This window comes from Saccostrea cucullata, unplaced genomic scaffold (genome assembly GCF_032062105.1).
Source record: "Saccostrea cucullata isolate Sc308-1 unplaced genomic scaffold, CSIRO_AGI_Scuc_v1 ctg1494, whole genome shotgun sequence".
Taxonomy (NCBI): domain Eukaryota; kingdom Metazoa; phylum Mollusca; class Bivalvia; order Ostreida; family Ostreidae; genus Saccostrea; species Saccostrea cuccullata.
This window is the reverse complement of record NW_026918010.1, coordinates 115880-139877: the sequence shown is the minus strand read 5'-3', so window position 1 is coordinate 139877 and position 23998 is coordinate 115880. Positions and strand designations below refer to the sequence as shown.

At 33.7% G+C, this 23998-nt stretch overlaps 2 protein-coding genes across 2 annotated transcripts; both read left to right on the top strand.

Moving 5' to 3' along the window:
* Positions 1 to 5: 5 nt before the first annotated feature.
* Positions 6 to 2673, top strand: LOC134232366 (uncharacterized; the record flags this gene model as incomplete). Its single annotated transcript, XM_062714343.1, has 1 exon — positions 6 to 2673. A coding segment is annotated over one exon (2013 nt), but the record flags the coding sequence as incomplete, so codon positions are not given.
* A 4584-nt stretch (positions 2674 to 7257) lies between these two features.
* On the top strand, positions 7258 to 23337 carry LOC134232536 (outer dynein arm-docking complex subunit 3-like). The gene is made up of 12 exons (XM_062714552.1): positions 7258 to 7440; positions 9428 to 9549; positions 9719 to 9796; positions 9961 to 10140; positions 10542 to 10646; positions 10759 to 11007; positions 11252 to 11395; positions 11690 to 11850; positions 13690 to 13846; positions 14336 to 14491; positions 14746 to 14830; positions 22967 to 23337. Exons 1-12 carry the CDS (start codon positions 7362 to 7364, stop codon positions 23092 to 23094), a joined length of 1644 nt encoding a protein of 547 aa, XP_062570536.1. The 5' UTR covers positions 7258 to 7361; the 3' UTR covers positions 23095 to 23337.
* The last annotated feature ends 661 nt before the right edge of the window (positions 23338 to 23998 follow it).

Sequence of the window (23998 nt, the reverse complement as noted above, 5' to 3'; positions counted from 1 at the left end):
TTAAAAATGCGCTTTTACGGGTTCAGAACCAGCTACAGAGCATTGACAAAATTATTCTGAAGAAAGACAGAGCCGTTCAGTTGACAGAGTCTTCTATGGCCAAGCAACGTGAGACTTTATTGGAACGGGAAGATTTTACAAGTGAAAAGCACATATTGTCTTGCAGTCCCAAATTCATACAAGCATTCGAAAGGCAAATTGGAAAAGATGTCGAGGAAACTTGGCAGACAATGGAAGTCATGCAGAAAAAAGTGAATGAATTGAAGCGGGATAGCTGTACCTCCACGGAACTGGAACAAGTCAGAAAAGAGCGAGACATGTGCTACGAGAAGTGGGAGAAACTCAAAGTAGTGAAGGAAACCATTAAGGAAGCCAGACTTAGGCGCAAAAAATCCAACAAACGAGTATCAAAGTTCGAAACGTCAAATGTGTTCCACAACGTCTACATTGAGATAAATGAACGACTCCAGACAGAAAAGGAAGAAATTCATAAACTGTGTTTACACAAAGTCCAAATTTCCTCTGTCCGAGAAGCAATCGAGTTAGCGCTGGATGAATTAAAGACTGATGGTCAGACGTTAGGCTGGCAGATGAAATCTGACGGAACCCCTGAAAACGACATCAATGGCATGAGCTGCAAGCCAAAAGACTGGTTCACTCTAGAAGAGACGATTTCGGCCATTTTGGCTGATGTCAAACATGACGTAACACAGAAGCACGTTCGATTCTGCTCAGGAATACAAGACAAGATTGTCTCGACCTTGAGAGAGAATCAACTATTTGAAAACCAAGTCAATCCCATAGAAGAAGACCTGTCAGTATTTTCCTCTAGTTTTGTCCACATTGAACATGACCTTATAGCTTCAGGTGATCGATGTAGAGAACGAAGATCCAGACTAGGACACTCAACAATGTGTATTCCAGAAGATGACACTCAAGACATTCCAAGAAGACGAGAAACAGTTTACCAGTCACTCATCAATACAGTTAAACGAGAAATAAACGAACATATGGGAAATATGGTAGAATTACTATCACAAATTAACCCTGAACATACTCGCGTTGGGGGAAACACGAGCGGAAAGATATTGATTTGCTACCAAAATCATCTATGTCATAAAATTATGGAGCCTTTAGAATCATTGTATGACAAAACGTACGGCAGTATATGTATCAGTGTGTTCAACAAAGTGAAGGATATGTCTTTTGAGGAGCTTGGGATTGACGAGCCCTGGATACGTCATCTTAACGATCTATCGTCTTCACCTGTCCACGTGACAGATGTTAAGGTACCTGTCGAGACTATTTCCTTAACTAGCGTGCGTTCCATAACGTCTGATCTCAGTTTGTTCTCTATTGGAAAAATGCCCATCGATGAACTCTATCGGCGGGCCGAAAAGGAGGGCTCAAAGCTGGAGAATGACATAGAGACTGTTGAGTACGCCAGTCCTTTCCCTGAGGATTCAGAACTGACCCACCCCAAGAACATGCTGGGCGCCTCTCCATCGAGGGAGAGTGATACAATAGCCTTTCATGAGCCTCCGCCGTCCTACGAAGAATCTTCGAAGTTACCGCCCTGTTATGAACAGAAAAGCTCCGCCAGTCAAATAAATCAGGAGGAAGGTCAGAGCCTGTACGATATTTTACAGCCTGGCCTGGATATGATCCACTCTTTAGTGAGGGAGAACACTATAACGGGTAAACTGAAGCTAATCACCAAGACGTACCGGTTTGTTGGTGATCAGGTGTCGACGCTGAAGTCCGCGGCCTCGCTTCAGGATTTCGTGGGTTGTTGTGACGAACTCCTCACTCTCCTGATCGTGTTACTCACGTACCTCAACGAAGAAGATTTCAGAAGACTCTATGTTCAGACGTACATGGTGCTCGACTTTAAGCCTCAGTGCATGCTAGGTGGCGTGCACGACTGTTCCCTTACTAACTTTTTCGCGGCATTTCAGTATCTTCAGGATCGATTAGTCATGCAGAATGTGAGAAAAAGTAATACAGACGAGCACTAATTCAAAAATAAGGAAAGATCATGTTTCTGGTGAATGTTAATTTATATATCATGTGCCAAATGCTTTCATAGGACGTATAGCTTCATTGTAGATTGCTTCGCAAAAGCCTTCTTTGTTTTATCTTTTCTTTGTTGATCAAAAATAAGAACAAACCTTTACCTGTAACAAGCTGAGATTTACTTTTGTGGAGCTCTGTTGGTTGTTTTTACTTCTTTATTGAGTTTTTAATATATTTTGTTGTGATATACAGTGTATAAGGATGGTGTGTTTACAACCATTTTATTGCTACTTTTACGTGGACATAACTCGTTTTATTTATAGTTTCAACAATACTTGGTTTTTGTGTTGTTTTATGATGAACATTTCTTTTACCCAATCGATCGTTGTCTTTATTATCTCTAATGATCAAAATGTAAGCACACAGATACTGTAGTATTTTGATAGCTATAGGTACATGCGACCCAGCTTATTTACTAGTGTTTACATTTGTATATAAAATAAATATTGCTTTAGTCACACTTGAAAACGATTGTTTTAAAAATTGCATAATAGATCACGATATTGATATGATCATGAGATTGTGACAATATCAAAGTTCTTAATATTTATTGCGGATTGTTGTAGTTATTTATATAACGAAACATTGTATATGTTTTGCTGAATAGAATAAAAACGATTTTTAAAATCACTGATGCTTTTTTGAAGTGTATCTTTTATCAAATATTCATTAAAGGATTAAAAATGATTGCATAACAATGACATGATTTTCAATTTCAAATTGAAAATGTGTTTGTGAAACACTATGCGCCCGGCTGCAACAAAATGAGGAAAAAAGCTATTTTTAGCATATAGGTCACAGTCAAGGTCACAAGGTTATCATACTTGGTGTCATTTGAAAAGGCGTAATGAGTGGAGTACACATACCAAGTATGAAATCTTTATCTTTATTGGTTCAAAAGTTATGGCGAAGGTTAAAGTTTGTAGGAAAAAAACTATTTATAGCATATAGGTCACAGTCAAGGAGACAAGGTCATTGACCTTGGTGTCATTTAAAAGAACGTTAGTAGTGGAGTATGCATATCAAATATGAGTCTCTATCTTCCATGGTTCAAAAGTTACGGCGAAGGTTAAACTTTGAGGGAAAAAGCTATTTTTAGCAAATGGGTCACAGTCAAGGTCACAAGGTCAATGACCTTGGTTTCATTTGAAAGAACTTTATTCGTGGAGTATGCGTACCAAGTATGAAGGTGGAGTATGCATAACAAGTATGAAGTCTCTATCTTTCATGGTTTAAAAGTTATGGCGATGGTTAAAGTTTGCAGACAAACAGACAGACAGGACTAAAACAATATACGCCCCGGATCTATCGATCCAGGCGCACAATTAATAAACGGTATGTTGGTTATTTTAAAAATTGTCTTTTATAAAACATCGTATAATGATATATGTTGAATATTTTTTTAGAAAAGTTACGTTTGAAAAGTAAAATCTCCATATGATTTCTTGGCTTAAAACACTAGCCTGACATCATCTTTTGCTCAAAACAGTTCAATAAGTTTCCTGAAACTGTCCGATAAATTTAAATATCTGTCCATTACTAGCATTTAAAATAATGGACAGTATTTAATAACTTATTGGATAGCTACAGGTAACTTAATTAATTGATGGATTAATTTGAGAAAATCAAAGACAAATAATTTTTTGAAGACAATGAATCTAGCATGTTTCACATTATGTATTTATTCTAAGTCAGAGAATCAAAAACAAACTTTGTAATTATTCCAATAAATGATGAAATGTATACTAGTATTCCAACTCACACAAAACTTATATTTGAAGGAAAATATTTCCGAATTCTCTTGGAATGAAATTTGCACCAACAACACACAAGGGGATTTCACTTCTGGCAATAATCAATCACTCCTTCTTATATATCTCGCTAGTACTTCGAATAAAGTTGCTTAAAGTATTTGCAGGAGCACATCCATCGTTCTTATGCGCCCGGATCGATAGATTCAAGGTGTATATTTTTTTATATTGTTTTTGTCCCGTCTGTCTGTCTGTCTGTTGTCAACTTTAACCTTCGCCATAACTTTGAACCATGAGAGATTGACTTTATATTTGGTTTGCATCCTCCATTAAGGTATTCCGATCCTCAGCCAGGATGGATAACTCTTTAATTTATGATTTAATTCAAAAAGTTTTAAAATGAAGCTTAAAAATTAAATCTTTTCATGCAACAATTTTCATATTATATCTCTCAATGTAATTCAGCGTTCTTTTAAGATCTCAGAAAGGTCTTATAAAACGTCGATTTTTCTACCCCATAAAAGTATTTTGAAATTACATATTAAAGAAATTGAGGTTTATTTTAATATGCCACAGATTGAGATAACAATGTTTATTAACATGATATGAAATTAGAAGTAATTTATGGCGTTTTGCAATGCTAGAAAAATCTTTGTACACTATGCGTTGTAAATTGATCGAAGTAAATAGAAGAAATTATAGTACCTTTTATGATAAAAATTGTGCAATTTCTTCAAAAGCCTGGATACCAATGATTTTTATTTCTAAAATGTGTTTGTTAACCAATTTTAAAATGGAAAATGCGTAGAACGTGTTTTCTTCGCATTAACTGAAAATTTATTTGAGATTTTCTTATTTCCCATATATATATATATATATATGATTAACTTTGCAAATGAAGTTTGAAGAATTATCATGGATAAAAACACTTTAATGCCTGATTTTCAGAACCCGAGGATCTGAGTTTAAAATGACACCAAGGTCAATGACCTTGTGACCTTTGAAAGATTTTAATTTGTGGAGTATGCCAAATATGAAGTCCCTATCTTCTATGATTCAAAAGTTTTGGCGAAAGTTCGAAAAAGATATATTTAGCATATAGGTCACAGTCAAGGTCACAAGGTCATTGATATTGGTGTCATTTGAAAGATTTTAATTTGTGGAGTATGCATGCCAAATATAAAGTCTCTATCTTCTATGATTCAAGAGTTATGGCGAAAGTTCGAAAAAGATATTTTCAGCATATAGGTCACAGTCAAGGTCACAAGGTCATAGATATTGGTGTCATTTGAAAGATTTTAATTTGTGGAGTATACATATTGAATAGAAAATCTTTATCTCTCACGGTTCAAAAGTTATGACAAAGGTGAAAGTTGTCAACAGACAGTCAAACAGACATGCAGACAGACAGGACAAAAACAAAATACGCCCCTTATCTATCGATTCTGGTATGGGAGGAAATAATGTGGAACAAAAGTTAGGATAGAAAAGAGGTGTACAATTCATGAAAAAGAGTACAAGAAGGGAATTTAGAGGGTAATCTTTAAGAATTATTTAATAAGTAAAGGAAAGAGGTGTGATTCTGGGAAGACATTGTACAGGACAGGAAGGGTATATTGTAGGGAATGAAGTATTAAGGCATAGGTTAAAACAGAGAAAATAGTGTAAGGAAAGGAAAATATTATGAAAAGGGCAGTGCAAAAAGGGGAATAATGCAGGAAAAAAAAAAACAAGGAAAACGGTGTAAGGGAGGCGGTATAATTCTAGGGAATAGTTTACAGGGAATGAGGTATCATTCGAGGGAATATTTAACAGGTAAGGCGGTATCATTCAGGAAAGATTGTACAGGGAAAGTACTAGTACATGGTATAATGCAGGAGTAAGATTTTTTTTATCAATTCATTTTATTATTCACTTTGGTATAATGTAAGAGTGTAAAGGGAGAAGAGGGTATGATGGGGGAAATTAAAAAAAAAAGTGTAAGGGGAGTGAGTGTATAATGGAGTAAAAATTGCGTGAAGGGGATAGAAAGTATACTGCATGGAGAAGAAAAAAAGGAGAAAAATAGCGGCTGGAGAAAAATCAGGTCCCCTATTGGAATTACATATTACATGTACACATAGGATTACTTAATACATAACGATTTTCTTTTTCTGGGGGAAAATATATTTGTTTTTATATTTAAAGAATAAAATAAATGTATAATTGTAAGTTTTAAAATCCATGATATGTATAAAATTATTAATGTTTACATTTTAATGAATTCACAGGAACAATGTTGTATTAAAGATTGATTTAAGGAGGACAAAAAGGATAAATTTCTGATACACAAATTATTACGAGTAGCATCTGAAACAGCAGGAAGTTATAAGTTCGATAAGTAGCAGCTCTTAAACATGGCTTCCTCTTTTCCTCTGTGAAACAGTTTCCTGTTTCAAAATATAATAGTAGAATAAAATGCCCATTATATGCATTAAAGCATGCAGCTTCTATATGATTTTTTCAGTCAGCTTAAAGTTTAGTCCGAAATATCTGACGTTTTCCAGGCTCTTTTTCATTTTGATATTTTACGTGTCGGGAAAACGCCAGAACCGGTGACATTACGAAAACTCAGTGGAAATTTTGCCGTCTCCAACCGGCGGGCTTGATTTTCGATACTTGCGAACAGAATAAAATGCCGAACTCAATAGCACAATTTGCTCCAGTACTCACCATATCGACGAAAACAAAATATCACTCCACTTTTCGTGGTTTGTAAATAATCTCTTAATTCTAAATGTTTTATATAATTATTTTCTTCTCTCTCTCTCCTAATTTTTCTAGGTCTGTCTTTGGTCATCTTGAAAACAGATAAAATATGCATTTGATAGAAATGAAGAGAAAATAAAAAAAAAGAAGATATTCTGGAAAAAACCCAGTGACTCCCCCCCCCCCCCCCCCCCCCCCTCTTTCCGGTAGAATGAAATCCACGAACAGTGAACTACAATCTAGTTGTTGACTTATTGTGCTGCATGTGTTGTGCACATCAAACGAATAATTGGTTTTTCACTGATTTGATATCTTCTGGACCAACATGTTCAGCCGGTTTCAGATTATGTTAATTTAATTGTCTCTCCATATAAATGATTGAATCTGTCGATTAAAAAAATGTTCACAGAGAGAGAGAGAGAGAGAGAGAGAGAGAGAGAGAGAGAGAGAGAGAGAGAGAGAGAGTATTGGCTTGAATGTGTAGTGTTCAAATAAATCTATGTGGTTGATTCCTTAAATGCTTAATCAAATCAAAATATTATGGAGTTTTCAAATATCATATAAATTTATATTATCTAAATAAAATGTTTAAACACAAGAATAACAACATTTTATTTTAACGGGATTTTTTGAAATTCTTTCAATTTGCCGGAAGTATTATCGGTGATGGTTCTTACTTTAGAGTTTTACACATGCGCAAAAGACGGGCACCTTGGATACGTACAAACACCATATTGATTGTCAACAGCAGGATTTAAAGAAAGGTGGCATCGTAAAATTAACAAGATGCCGACCGGTACAGGCCTCTTACAAAGACCCATTAATGAACAGATTGATGAACTCAAGTCCAAGATTGCCCTCTTGGGTAAGTAAATTCTTGTTTTGGGTACGAATCGAGTGGGGAAAGGGGGTGGGGGTAGGTGTACATGCGGTTATAATCAGGTTGGGCACACACCCCCAAATGGTCATTTAACCCCCGTTTGGTGGTCAATCGCCCATATCGGCGTCTTTTTTACCTACCAAATGGTGGTCTTTTTTATTCAAATCCAATTATCATTGAAATAAAGCAAAAGCGCATTTACTTAGGCATTGGGGAATTTTAATTAACATATTCATCGCACATTTAATACAATTTAGTCAATTTTCCATGTGGAATTTCTGTAAAAACGAAACCCACAGCTGTTCGTGACGGCCGAACTATTAGCTCAAACAATACAAAAATTATTTTGTTGTGTATAATTCGGTAAAAAAAAATACATTTAAGCAAGAGGTGTTAGTCTAGAGAAGTAACTTTTCAAACGATTTTTCGATCTGCGTCTATACAAATCTTTATGAAATCCCGTTAAACACGAGCTCCTCGAATCTTATTCATATGGTGGGCACTTAGTGCTATAATATTCATTTTTCCTACATTTGAATGTGACATTTATTCTTTATTTTCTTTTAGGATGAAGTTACGATTTCTGTGCGACCCTTTGTGGTTAATAGTATGCATATCTATGTTGTATCTACTATATTTATTAAATATTTTTTAATAAAGGATTTACAAAGTGACATTTGCAATTATTCCTGTTTTTATTCCAAGATTATGGTTTTCGAGTGATTATTTTAACATGAATTCGCTGCTTATCGCATTTTTATAATTAAGAATAAAGCCATTGCTTACGAAATAAACTAAATAAAAGCGAATTCTTACCATTCCTCTTATTTTACTTTTTGAAAATTAACACTTATGGGCCTTCGTATTTAATTCAGTCTTTTGACCCAAGTTTGGAAAAGATCGTCATTTTTGATTGGTTTAGATAATTGATCGGTTGCCCGGATGACAGAAATATGAAGTGATCAACACGATTGATAGGCTCAACTACGCGCGAGACGGAGGGAATTTTTCTTTTAAAGTTAAAACAGAGAAACGTTACATTTGTTTACATAGGTGACGATTTTGTCAATTATTTGAACGACACTGCGCAAAAAAGTCCGCGTTGAAATTATAATTTTTTTCGTTCAGAGTACAGATAAATATCTATATTTTATTCCCCGTTAGTTGAAATTATGCGCCATTTCACGTCATTCCAGAGAACTGAACAGAACGATTTTCTCTCCCATTTGGTGGTTAATAAAGACGCCGATATGGGCGAATGACCACCAAACGGGGGTTAAATGACCATTTGGCGGTGTGTGCCCAACCTGATAATAGCTAATGAGTGTATTCTGTACCAATATGTGTTTTGTGTTTAAATGCATATTTTATGAAAAATTCATTTAAAATTATGGATATCAGAATACATTGATAAGTATAGAAGATGTAACATTAACACAAATTAATGTAAAGTGCATTGAATGATTAATTGATCATTTGAGATTATAAATGCCTATCTATCTCTCGATACTACACGCCCTCAAATTTTGAGTACTCTGAGTAGGGTGCGCAGCTAATTAAAAGATGTAAAAAAAAAAAAAAAGTAGAGAAAAGTAAATGCCAACCCATTAAGTCATCCGTCGTAAATATTTTCTGTTTCTGGATGGGATACTGACCTGAGAAATGGAAAGAGTTAACTGCAGAACTGTATAGCTCTCTCAGGGGTGTGCAATTATAGATGCATGCCCAGGGCTACCAATTTTAGGGGCCAGGCTATAAATCTACAATGCCCAAAGTCCCTAAATCTAACAATTTCACAGTGCTTGGATCTGTGTTTCTCTGGTTTGCCTGTCCAAATTTTTCCATCTAGAGTCTCAGCTACACTTCTACAGCCAGGATACCCAAGATAGAGTATGCAGTATAGATTAGAGAAGGCCTGTTTATGTATTTACTTTATTTACTTTGACAGATTATGTTTATATTTTGCTTGTAGAGGGTGATCGAAAGGCTTACTATGAGACTTCACAATTTGCAATGAAGAAGAACAGGGAAACAATCCTAAAGTTAAGGAAGGAAAATAAAGAAGTCAGAAAGAAGCTGAGTGACTCCCTCTCAGTAAGTTAACTTTTGTCATCATGTTCACATTCACATTGTATGAGTTAGTTATTAACTATATTCACTCACTCACTCATTCCTATTGAATAAATGATTATAATTTTTAATATTGTGGAAAACATTTATACTTATAAACAGTTTATATATATTATATATTTATATTTTTTAGCAAGATCAACATGTCATCAATAAAGCATTCCAAGACCGACCTGTTGAAAGAGCCTCCATGAAAAACAAAACTGGCAGGGTATGTATTAAAAAAAAAAGATGTTAAACCAAAGATGAATTAAAATCTGAGAACTTATTTAACTGATACATGTATATACTCAAGAGAGCTACAAATTATGGGAACTCAAGAGATATATGTAATGTAATCCTGTACTGATATACCATATTTATTATTGATTACAGCAAGCTATAACTGTGATGGACTACAAGGTGTGTGACACAATGAAGAGACTGAATGCCCTGAAACATCAGACTGCCGAGAAGCAGAAGAGACTGGAGAAATTACAGACGGAGTACCAACAAATGGTGGACGACAGCTCCGAGGCTGTGGCCACAGACAAAGGGGAGTCCAAAGACGCACAGGTCAGTGGACAAATCACCCAGCAGACTAACTGGTTCTTATACTGACAGTATACTTACTGGAACCAGTATCGACTATTAATTGAAAAACTCAGTAATGTTACTTGTTCTTATGTACTGACAACAGATTTATTGGAACAAGTAGGGACTGTTAATTAGAAATTTTATTTTTCAACTAATGAGTGATGACCATGAAAATCTTTTATTTCTCATCAGTAATTTTTAAATCGATCATTCAAAGCCACCTTAAAAGTTATGATGAATTTATTAAAGAATGAAATATGTAAAATTTTACATTGTCCTATGAGAACCCCTTAAATTTTGTGAAATGTATGCTTTGTTATGAAATAAATTTTTTTATTCAAAACGTTATCATGTGTCATCATTGACTCTTAATTTTACAGACAATGCGATATCTTGAGAATAGCTACGATAAAACCAAACTAAAGATAGATGAGGCTTCCCATTTAAAAAGAATTTATGAGGACATTAAGAGGAAACTAGAAGTTGTAAGTAATTGTTCAAACATTGAAAATACCACATCTTAAATTATCTCTAAATTTTGTAATTTTTCGACGTAATGATTTGTAATGATGTGAAATTGTCGATGTTTACTGACAGGAAGCTGGTAATTTCCCCAGTGTGTTGGATTGTATGGAGGCTGAAATCAGAAGCACGAAGGCGGAACTGAAGGAGTTACGAGCCATGCATGACGACGCACACATCTCCAAGGAAGCCGCTCAGCAGGAGCTAGCCAAGCACGAGAAGGTGGTGTACACAGAGCGTAAACAGCGTGAGGTGGAGCTACAGAAGATGAAGAAGGAGGCAGAGGAGAAGAAGATGCAGCATGAGAGAATTGAGCGAAGAATAGTATGTAAAAATAGATATAGGGGAAAACCTCAATGAATCAAGCGAAGAGTACTACATAAAAATAGATCTGGGGAAAACCCAAGAGAATCGAGCAAAGAATAGTACCTGGTACATAAAAAAAAGATCAGAGAAAAAAAAACATGAGAGAATCAAGTGAATGATAGTACGCAAAAGTAGATCAGAAGAAAATGAGAATCGAGTGAAGAATCAAGTATGTAATAAATTATTTTGTTTCTTATAACAGGCTCAGCGTGGCTCGATTCAGCAGGATGAACTCTCACCTCAAGAGAAGCAGGCCCTCCAGGGAGAAGAGCAGCAGCAGAAAATCACGACGTACGAGGAGGCCTTCCGGCGAATCAAGGAGGCCACCGGCGTATCAGACACCATGGTAACCATAATATAGATTATCAGACAGCATGGTAACCTCTATTACTGTCTTAAAACGGATCATATTCTGTAACATTTACACATTATTATCATCTTAAAAGCAAATCATTTTCTGCTTAGTTCTGTACAGTTGTATTTAGCCACAGTATAAATCATATGCATAGAACCCATGGTATATTCCCTTCAGCTTGTTTAGTCATCCCAGCACTCTGAGCTTTATTAGGAAATTGTGGTACATTGTGTGCTTGTTACGAGGTAGAGTTCATTTAAAAGCTGTGGTCACTGTTATTTTTAGGAAGTGGTCAGGCGATTTGAGGGACAAGATGAAACGACTAAGCACCTGGAGGCATTACAAAAGGACAATGACAAACAGATCACACGTCTGAAGGAAGAGAAGGATAAACTACAGGCCGAGTTTGAGGACATGAAATACACAGGAGATGCTAAACTCTCAAGGTTCTTATTCATTATATAACATTGTTGAAGGAGTTTTCCCATTATATCACAAATATAATATTTTTATCCATATGCCCTGAAAAACTGCTTAATCATGCCGGATATATACTGAAAGGAAAAAGAAACGCATAAGAACATAATATTGGAAAAATTTTTGACTATGTGGCCAAAAAATATGAAAATTTGTCAGATGTGTATTACTTTGCACTAAAATCGCTAGTCAAAACTACTCAACCATGAAATGTATGGCGTCACGTAGGGGAAATGATTAAAAGTCAAAAACACGTGCATGTTGATGATGATAATTTTGTGATAAAATTTTGTAGTGCCATACGATGCATTACAGTTATCGAAATCGTTTTTGCATATTTGCAGTCAGTATAAATTTCTTGCAATCGTGGTATGGCTGACGGAAGCTACTGTAGGTTTAGTAATTGAATTCAATATTGCATAAGTGAATAAAAAGGCAAAAATGTGCTGCTGTACAGATTGTTTTCAACTTTTTAACCAAATAAAAGTTTTTTTGGTTGTCAGAGAGTTAACTTAAAATGTTTCCAACCAACCATGACAGCGACGTTGGCGCGTAAAAACTTCACAACTAGATAGGGCTTTTCATCATGCCACCTCGGTTATTGTCAAGGCATTTTCACTGAAACTGATATTTATACAGCAGACAATCATACTCATTTTTTTTATCCTAAATTGACAGAAACTCTCTTCTCTAATTTGGACCGCGAGCTTGGGCACTTTACGTCGATTTTACTCTCAAACGCGCACGTACGCGTCGTTTGCGTGATTTTTTTAGCAGGTTTACACTGGAAAAATTTAGCTAGTGTTTGTCAAGACTTTTTTCTTCAAATATCCACGTGTACCAAACCTGCTGGGTTCTGTACGTTTTATCCTAAATGGAAAATTCGTATTCGATTGGGCGGGGGGATTTGTTAGCTTTTGAATAATACAGGTAATCTCAGACATTAAGACTACCGTCGGAAGGGTTGAATGCTAATGTTCTGAAAAAGATAACTGCTCTAGTGAACTCAATGCACAGGAAAATCAGGTTTGTCACTGATGCGAAAGCGAGATTATGAGAATTTTTAGTTTTATTTTTGGGAGGTGTCGACATATTGATATCAATATCTAAGAAATTCTCACTCAATGTCGCACACAATTTTGGTAACTTGTTAATTAAAGATGGATTAAAATGTATGATAACAATGGTGGAAAACATATTTGAAATAATTGTTTTAATTTAACTCAAAAGTTTAATATGCGTTTCTTAATCCTTTCAGTATAGTTATATTTCACCGGAAACAGTCATATTGCCCTCCTGAACACAGTTTTGTTCCCTTGCGTGCAATCATTCTGCATATTAAATATGTTGGGTTCAAAATTCACAGAGGCAGTTTCTAAGCAAATGTAAACAGCTCTGTGAAATTAAAAAGTCAGGACAACGTCTGCGATTTTTTTATTTGAATTCAGGGAAATTAGATAATTTAATTGGGGAGAGAAAATTCTTTTAAATACAACAAAGGTTATTAACACAAGTGTCAGTATGTTAAAAACATTCTGCCATGAAACAGGAATTATAATATACGATATATTACATGGATTATTTCTTGGGCAGCAATACCAGAAGTGTTATGTCGCCCGATGCCTACATGTATATATAGGCATGCGGCATCGGGCGACATAACACTTCAGGACTTTCCTGTCACCGAGGGGCAAATATTCTGGTATATGCTGCCCTTAAAGCCATGTAATAATATTGAATATATCAACACTATAACCCTATACAGACCATGCTAAACTCTCAAGGTTCTTGTTCATCTTTTGATATAGTGGTCAGAGGATGCTGGAGGAATTCCAGTCTCACCTTCAGAAGGAGGAGGACAGACGATCAAATGCCGAGGATCACCTCAATAGAAACAGTCACATCATGGTCTCCGTCAAGGCAGGGGTGGAGCACCTGTCTGACAAACTTCATCACCTCAAAGCTGTAAGTTATATATATATACCCCTACATCACTTCAAAGCTAATAATTATACATCACCTCAAAGCTGTAAGTTACATCACCTCAAAACTTTAAATTATATCACCACAAAGCTGTAAGTTAAATGTCACCTCAAAGTTGTAAGTTAATTATACATCATATCAAAGCTGTAGTTTAATCTAACACCTCAAAGCTGTAAGTTTTACATCACCTCAAAGCTGTAAGTTATATATATATACTTGTACATCACCTCAAAGCTGTAAATTACACATCACCTCAAAACTTTAAATTATATCACCACAAAGCTGTAAGATAAATGTCACCTCAAAGCTGTAAGTATATCACATCAAAGCTGCAAGTTATACATCACCACAAAGTTATCAATATTAATTAAAAGTGATAAAAGGAAACTTTAAGATCTATTTTGTGTAAATGGATCATGAGTTTATTTACCAGGGTTTTTTTCATTTCAACCTCTTGCTTTCACAATTCAGAGCAAAGGACATGTTCCCACTGCACAGATTGCTCCGACCTCAGACGAGTATGTTCTGGATCAGCTTTCTACGTGTGAGGAGAAACTGCTGAAACTATTGGAGGAATTGGACGGCAAAGATCTCCAGGACACCATGAAACAGATGGAAGAGGAAGAGGTAGGTTATAGTGGAGGAAAAAGTTAAGCTATTTGATTCAACTAACTGCAAACTGTTCAAACAAATAGCATTATATCTTTTTCATTCGACCTTAAATTCCACAGAGAGGAAAGATTTTGCCTATTGAAAATAGGATTTAAAATCAAAATTTAAAAATATTTTATATTAATATTATCAAATACTATGATCTGATGACAATATATTTGAAACAAATAATTAGCCAGCATCTACTAACATGTGGTATTGTTTTGTAGTTCCATGCCAGTGTAGAAGGAAAACTGCCTCAGTACAACACAAGGATCAAACTCCCCACCACGCAGAGGGACATGGTCTATGATGGTAAGGGAGATAACTCATTTCTTGAACAGAAGATTCATTATTTATTATTTAATATGCAAACTAACAAATATATTGATTGTCCTTGTTCATTTTCTAACAGATCAAGTTTTTTTCTTGTAAGAATATGCTTTCACTTTATATGGAGTGCGTAAGTGACATCACTAAGAGAAATGCAGAATTGGTTGAATCCTGAAGCGCATTCTCATTGCAACAAAAAATATTGTATTGTTACATTTGCATGAATATGACACAATGTTGCTACATTTTAGATTCGAATAGATGTGATTAAATGACAATATTTATTTAAGAAGCTTGTATAAATAATGAATCAAAGCTCTAAATCATTACAGCATATTAGGGCTTGGTGATCTATACCTACCCCTAACAAATACACTGTATATTATTTACAAGTACTTTTATCAGGTAAAAAAAATTAAATTAAATCTGTTCACCAGAAAATGATAATTTCCAGTAACCAACATTCCAGTGCAATTGTATTAATATTATTTTATTTTTAACCCTTTGTGTGCGGGAACCCAATATATTGGGTCTGACGTCATAAACGCTACCGTGCGGGAACCCAATATATTGGGTCTGAGTTTGGAATTATCACTTCGTAACATAAAACTTTGTATAAAACTTATAAATGAGTTGTGAATTACTAAAAATCTATCAATATGTATTATAAAACTACAATACATTGAAAAATAGGTAATTAAGATGTGAAAATATGCGAATTATTTGTGAAATTGTGATTTGAAGTGAAGGTGTTGGCGTTTGTTACGATGAAAAGTCAGTCCGCTATTTTTGGAAACAGGGAAAAAACGCGCATGTAATAAATATCTACTAAATTGCTCTAATATAAAGGAAAATAGAGAAATAAACCTCAAAAATAGTTAAATATCAATAATTTTAATAAATTTGTGCTAGTAGACATAAAATTACTGAGAAATTGTCGATATTTTAGCAGAAAAAACTCTGGTTAACTTGACTTGACCTTAACCTTGCGAAGTTCTTTATGTTAAAACGAAAGTAGGGTGCACATGCTACTGAACTTCAGTCTGAAGCATATCGAGAGCTTATATGGTCTGCAAAGTTTTATATTTTGGACATAATGTGGTTATTATTTGTTTATTTGGCGTTTTGTAAGTAGACATGGACATTACATCGTCTAAATGAAAACAATAATGCACGAGATTGAATCTGGCAAGCCACAGACGTTTTTATTTTCCTCAGTCAGTCAGTGGCTGTGCATGTTGTTTACATACGTAATTCAAGCTTTGCTTTGAAATAAAGGTTGGAAAAAATTAAAGCATCTTGTCAATTAAGAGTATTTGTTTTTTTAACAATAAATAAACAAATAAATAAGTAAACAATTAATTTTTTTTAATCTAAAGACCCATTTAAAAAATGTTGAAAAAAAGGAGGAATTTCACCTAATTAAAAAAAATAAATGTGGAGGACCTTAACACTGTAGAAAATTTTCCGATGAGTTATTGCATTAAGTAAGTGCCAAAGAGATATATAGAGAATATATATCCATCAACATATTTTTGTGATCAAGCAAAATTAATTCATGATGCATGCAGGTATTCGAAATATACTCAATATGAATTTTAAAATAAACTGACAATTATGGAGTCAATTAAGTGGCCCTAATTACACCTTGAATTTCTGGTTTAAACTGCTTGATGTTCCAACTATTTGGGAAAACTTCCAAATATTTTTTATAACAGTATAATAATATATTGTAAAATTTTTAGCACATATAAAACTTTAAAATAAACTTGATATTTTCTAGTGTATTCAAATGTAAGCTAGTTCTCCACACTAAAACTGAAGTTTACTTTAAAAAATCCAAATAGTATTGAGAAGAAATGAAAAACATTAACATATCGGAAAAGATGCATTGATGCATTCAAACATGTGCATATACATGAAAATGGTAAAAAGTAATGAACAAATTTTGAAATGCTGATTTTCCCTGAAATGACTGTCATTTGTTTAAACTGTGGTATTTGTTTTATTTCAGTAAGTATTAAAAATACCATTTTATTTCCTTGATGAGGATTATTATATAGACTCTCAAAAATTTCAAAACCAAAATATGTTCCGGGATCTTTGGTATCTTAGAGTTAGATTTCTTCAAGGTATTTACATACTCTAGTTTGCATGGAACCTAATTACTAAGTGAAAATAATTGGTACTAGTATCAGAATTTTTTTTTTCTTAACCAAGAAGAAGTATAAGTTTAAGTATCAAGGAGACATTTTCTTTTTCTTTAAAATAGACTTTTGCCAGAATAAAGCATGTGGATTAAATTGCACATTTCCCCCACTTTTTATTTCTATTTTATTAAAACCCAAAACAGTGAGACTGCCCCAACCTATACATGCACACATAAAATTATAAAATTCACTGGTTAAATAAATGGTAACTATACAGTTCAAAATTAAGATGAATTGTCATTTTTGTAGGCATAAGAAGGAGATCAGTCTTTAAAATGAGTAATTTTGTATGGACTTGCATGTGCATCTGTTCAATAAATTACAATAAAAACTGGGTGATAGGAATTGTACTTCTCAAACTCAAAAGTACACAATGTACATGTTTTTACCTATATTAATCTGTAATATGTCCTTTAGTTTACAAGTTTATAAGGCCCAAGAAGCTTCTACATTCCACCCCTTCTAGATATTAAGATAGGTACATTTGATATTTGATATAAGAGATAATCATATATGCCTGAATTAATACAGTAAAAAAAGCTAAGATTTACTGTGAGAATTTTTTTTAATGATGGTGAAGAACATTTTTCAAAAAATGCAAATTCCTATACAGTTATTAATCAACAAAGAATACATTTTGCTCTCCAAAGATATGATTCTTTTTAAATATGAAAATGTGAATAGTTACTTAGAATACAAGGAATTAAACCCCATGGTAGAAATAAAATATATTTTATCATTAGGAATAATATTTTATGTTGAAGTAAAAATTCAGGCACATTTAAAACTTGTAACAGGTAAGGAGAAAATGTGTGGTTGGACCAGGAATTGAACCCAGGAACCCTGCTTCAATAGTCAGGTGCTCTAGCGAATGAGCTACCCAGGTTGATACCCACAGCATAACCATTACATATCCTTCCTTAAAATTATCTTCATCCTTGCAGACACAAACCAAATTATAGTTTATATTAATTAGCCCCTGACAGTACTTTCACTTGCAAATCCAGAGGGGTCAATAGCATCAAATCTGTAACAAGGAAGGAGAAATTGCATGGCTGGTCCGTGAATCGAAGAAGGGACCCCTGCATCACTGGTCAGATGCTCCACTGACTGAGCTTACTAGGCCTACATCCATGACCCATACCATTACACTTGCATAAACTTATAAGTATTTCATAATATAGCAAATCGCAAAATACCTAAAGGATTACATTGTTTGTGACGAGCTGACGCTTTGCTTGTCGAGAACTTTAAATACTACGTCACATTCTCGCCACATCAAAGGACGTAACCGAGATGGCGTCTCTCCCACTCTAAAGTCGGTCAGCTGCAACATACAGCTTGTTTTCGGGGTTCAAAAAATGGAGTAGACAGTCCCGATGTCGTTTTCTTGAATGTTACCTGCAAAGTTTAAATTTTTTTTAAACCTTGAATTACAAAAAAGTTTTTTTAAACCTTGAATTTAAAAATATAAAGATTTTTTTCAGTCCATTACGAATATTTTAATTGGTCGATTATTTTATTCTATTATCGCAAAATTTACTTTTTTTTCATATTTGCGATTAAGTATAAAAGTCGAGTAGTGCATGATTCATTGATAATTAGATTTATTAGTTACGCGTATCAACCCAAGTCATGCACGCTGAGATTGCTGCAATTTGGTACAAAATATACTGGTGAAAATGGAGACCCTCTCTATGCGTATATTCGAGAGAAAAGATAAAGAGGGAAGGCCGGGGGAGACGTGTCCATTTACCTTCAAATTTTAACGATTGAAGTTCAATTTATTTTTAAGTTTTAACGAATGTTGTATGTACAAGGTAATTAATACCAAACGACGGAAAATATCTAATCATGGGCGTCGGAAGCAAATTAAAGTGGGGGCTAAGGGTAAGAAATTTTCTTTAGACCTCCCAAAAAAACCTGAGAAGCAAAAAAAAAAAAAACAACAACAACAACACACACACACACAAACAAAAACAAGGGATGTGTATTTCCAAACACTAAACTCCTATTTCGTGGGTATACCTACGCAGCAATGTTCAATGTCTATACTAAGCCTAACTTTGAAAAAGCCCTCCCCCCACTCTCCGCTCGCCCGGTTTCGACGCCTATGTCAAAAAGTCTAAATCTAATTCCTAGAGATGGGCCTGGCAATTAATAATCAAAAACTGAACAGATTAATACAGTTTTAGAGAAATAAGATTTTCTTGAATCCAGCCTTAGATACCAATGCTTATTAGCATGATATGAAATGTGAAATAATGTGTGGTGTCTTGCAATGATAGTAAAAGCCTTTTACACAATGTATTATAGAAAATATAAAGGAAAAAGAAGACAAAAAATACCAAATAAGTATAACATTCATAACAATTTCTCTGAATGCCTGGATACCTATTCTTTTTTAACCTAAAATAGATTTGTTGATCAATTTGCAATTAGAAAATGCATTGCTGATGTTCTAATTCGCTTTTTCTGCAAAAATATTGGAGATTTGACAATTTTCCCTATATAATATGATTAACTTTAATCTTTAACTTTAAAGAAATACTGTGGATAAATTTACATAACTTTGTGAATTCAGAGATACTTTTATGAGTATTTTTGATTACTTAACTGCTAATTTTATAAACCTGAGGATCGGACTACCTTAAACTTTTCACATTTTCGAGTTCTTCTCTAGAACCACTGGGCCAATGTTAACCAAACTTGCCACAAGGCATTTTTTGGTAAACGGTATTCAAGTCTATTCAAATGAAGGGCGACTTCTTAGAGGAGATAATTCAGAAAATGTGAAAATTTGCAATTGATGACATGTTTTAAAAATTATCTCAAAAAACACAGTGCCAAGAATGTTGAAACTTATGGGAGAAAATTTCAAGAAGTGTAGATTCAAGTTTGTTCACATAATTATAATCCCATCCCCTTTAAAGGTAGATTGGGACCAATCATGGATTTAAACTTTCAATACTGAGCTGATTTCTGCTATTTTCTTAGCCACGGTGCTCAGGTAAGCGATATAGCCCATGGGCCTCTTGTAGTTCCACTGCGTTAGTACAATATAAAATCGCATAATTATTAAAAGTTGTCTTAGCATTCGATAAAGTTGTCCCACAGTTGCTGAAATCGCACCTGTTTTTTCCATTCTAACCCCCCCCCATATATGGAGGATATGTTGCTGTTTGCAAAAACTCTGCGTACGTAATGCTCAGTATGGGTTCCCTGTTATAGGTATTTTACATGTTCTTACAGAAATCTCAGTTTTATAAAGGATTGCGAAAATGTGCTTTTGAGTACTTTTCTACATAATGCACAGTATTTAAAATTTCTGAAGCAGTGCATGTATGTCGTATATCATCAATCAGAATGGATTTAATGTGTGCTTACTGATAATTAAAAAATCAGAGACTGAGTGCTAAATTAACGAAAATACCTGATCATGTTTTAAACATCACTGATGCAATAGAGTGAAATACATATATATTCAGCCACAGAAACGTTTCCTGGAGAGAGAGAGAGAGAGAGAGAGAGAGAGAGAGAGAGAGAGAGAGCTATTATACATGTGTGTATATTTTAAAGCAAAACTATGCACCCGTTCTAATTTAGTATTTTGACATAATTATTGACAATTGTGAATAGGCATACTTCTCTTCTTGACAGAAATGTTCTTTTATATATGGATACATAAAGTACAAGTACATATTATACTGGTATAATACGGCTGTTTGGGGTATACATGTAAAAAAAATCTATGTATACTTAGTTCTCAAGTCTCAAGTTCATGGTTTGATACATAAACGGAATATATCTCTTTTCCACAGAAAAATCATTTCACATCAACAGTACTAGTGATTTGAAACAATTAAAATACTACACAATCCAAGAATGACCAGGACGAATACTTAAAAAATCCAGCAATTTAAATTGATCATGTACATCATTTTATATCGCATGTATACCGTGCCATATACACAAATGGTAAATGCTATAAAATTTAATTTTCACGGCTTTAATTTATTATGGACTCTAAAAAATGCATATAATATAAATAATGCTCTTTTTAAAATGTTTAATAAGATTTGTGTTTTCTGTCCCCTTTTGTAAACCCGTTAAACGTCGGCGATGTGTATTGCAGCTGACCGACTTTAGCGTGGGAGAGACGATATCTCGGCTACTTCCTTTGATGTGGCGAGAATGTGACGTAGAATTTAAAGTTCTCGACAAGCAAAGCGTCAGCTCGTCACAAACAATGTAATCCTTTAGGTATTTTGCGATTTGCTCTATATTAATTGATATTACAGTACATATCTGTCAACCATCATTAACTAAAATCAATTGAAAAAAATTCAAAACTGTTATTCACCAGTGACCACAATGAAGTAATTTTTAAAAACCATTATTAAATGACTGTTAACGGTGCTTAAATTTCTAAAATTTAAAATTCTAGTTTTCCTGCTGGAAATAATTGTTGCCAGCTACATGTAGGAATAAAACTTCTAAAATAAATGCCGCATTTCTTACAGAGTGAGAAGTATTGTGGGAGGAAAGTTGATGAATATGTTAACTTTACAAATAACATGGTGAATTGCATTTTCTTCAATAAAAGCACAATAAAAAAAACTTAGAGTGATATGACAATTACTAGAGTATATTTAGGGCTGTAAGATACAAGTCATTAGAAAATAAGACCTCAATAACTTAGTGTAATCAATATGTTATTTTATTTTTTAAAAATTTATTTAACATATTGACTGCTTTAATTTGAAAATGAATACTAGTAACAGCAATTAGTTCATTGTTGTGCTAATTTGCTCCAAGATTTCCCGACCTCGAAAACTGCATATTCTTTGAGGATCATACTTTCTTATCCGATTGCCAATTTTTCTTAAAATAATCACTGGTTTTATATTTACAGGCTAATTGAATCTTCAATTTATACTCTTTTAAGTAAAAATCTGAAAAAATTTCCATTAACTTAAATCAGAATTCACTTAAACCTACATGAATATATCCCTTACTCAGATAAGTATAATGACTTTTCACAACATAACGGTATATAAAACAATAAAACATTGACTTTATAATTGAGTTATTGTTTAAATCAAATTTTTTTTTTACATAATATTAAATCTAAAATTGAATTTTAAAGCAATTGGTTAATTTTTTTCATCAAAGTGCAATATTTTCTTTGAAAAATATAGTTAAAAAGCTAAAAAATCATTTTAAAATATATTTTTTGAAAATTTGGTTTCCATGGCAACATAAAATATTAGATTTTTAAAAAAAAAAAGGAATCAATTAATAAAACACAACATTTGCTATACATCTGCCAAATTTTAAGCAAATTGGTTGTCAACAATTTTAGATGTTTGCATTTTAGTACACCATTGTGATAATTTTGTTGCTATTACAAAACAACTCAGTACTGAGGTTACAGCGCGCGTAAAACAAGTCAGCACACAAAGGGTTAAGTTAATCGCACACAAGAATATTGATAACAGTTAAAGTTGTTTTTTTTTTTTCGTGAAGTTGAACAATCACATCACTGCATGATCAGAATTAAAGGGAGATTACTAGTGAATGTAATTGTTCTCCACTGAGTGCACATGTACTATCACACGCATCATGTTCACATCATGTCAGAATCAATCACTGTTTACAAATGACTCCATGAATTAATATTTTACATGAATTGGTATAACTATTAAGTTACTAGTATATGTATGCCAACCACACAAGCAGTTATTTTTTTGAAATGTCACATTTGGTATATACCGTTGACAATCATTGAGGTTTTTTTCAGATGCTGCACATTATTTGATGTTATAATAATTTGGATGTTTTGAGAATTTTGCTGAAGCTGATGTAGAATTGATCATTATTTAATATGTTACTGATGATTTTTCAGATGATGAAGACAGCGGGGATGATGATACAGATGTTCCAAATCGTAATGCAATTAAGAAACAATCTCAGTTTATTGTGGACTCTAAAACTAAACGGCGCACCACCAAGAAAAAGAAAAAGACCAAGTAATGATACAGACCTAATGTGACCTGACAAACCGAGCATATTGACTCATGAACCGTTACTTTCTCACCAGTAATTATTGTAAGGTGATATATTTATTCCGTTAACTAAATTCTAGTATTTAAATCGTTATATCACTTGAAATATGAGAAAGAAATTATTTTAAAAAGTTGTAAAAGGTTTTGCATGTGATCATGTTGTAATTTAAATTATACGTTAATGCCTGAATCTATTGTATTTTATTTCCTTGTTCTGTTTTTAATATTTTGGTATTTATTAAAACAAAAATAAAATGGAAACTCTAAATTAAATATCTGTGTTTTTGTCTTTGATGCATTCATTGTCCATTGATCTTTTGAATGTTTTCCTTTTGTAACTGCAAATATTTTGTAACCAAGCACAGAGCGTCTTTAATTGACTGTATATCGTTTAATGACAGATTCGCAATATTTCAGCAGGCATCTATGAGACGCCATTATCGATGGTATTCCTTGCATATCCTTACCCAGCCTCCATATTTATTATTTAATGCCTTCTCACCATTTTAATCGTTAAATTGCGGTAAATTCTGATTAATAACTAAGTCAATTTTATTTGGCGTGTACAATATTTGGCCGAAATTGATTTTTAACAAGTTAGCTTAGATTTGAATTCACACTTTTTGAATGTGCATCATATGAATTTTTGTAAACAAGACATTTAGCGATGTACTTGATTTAGCTGAAGATGCTTTCTGCGAAAAGCGCTAAATAGAATACACAGCCAAATATACAATGCTTACAGTATCATCCAATAAATACCTTTAAACATCAGACAAAAAAGCTTGTTACATTGACCACCTATCAAATTGCCTCTACACAGTTTCTCATTAATTACACAGTTCCTCATTAATTTCTAATTATTAAGTTCA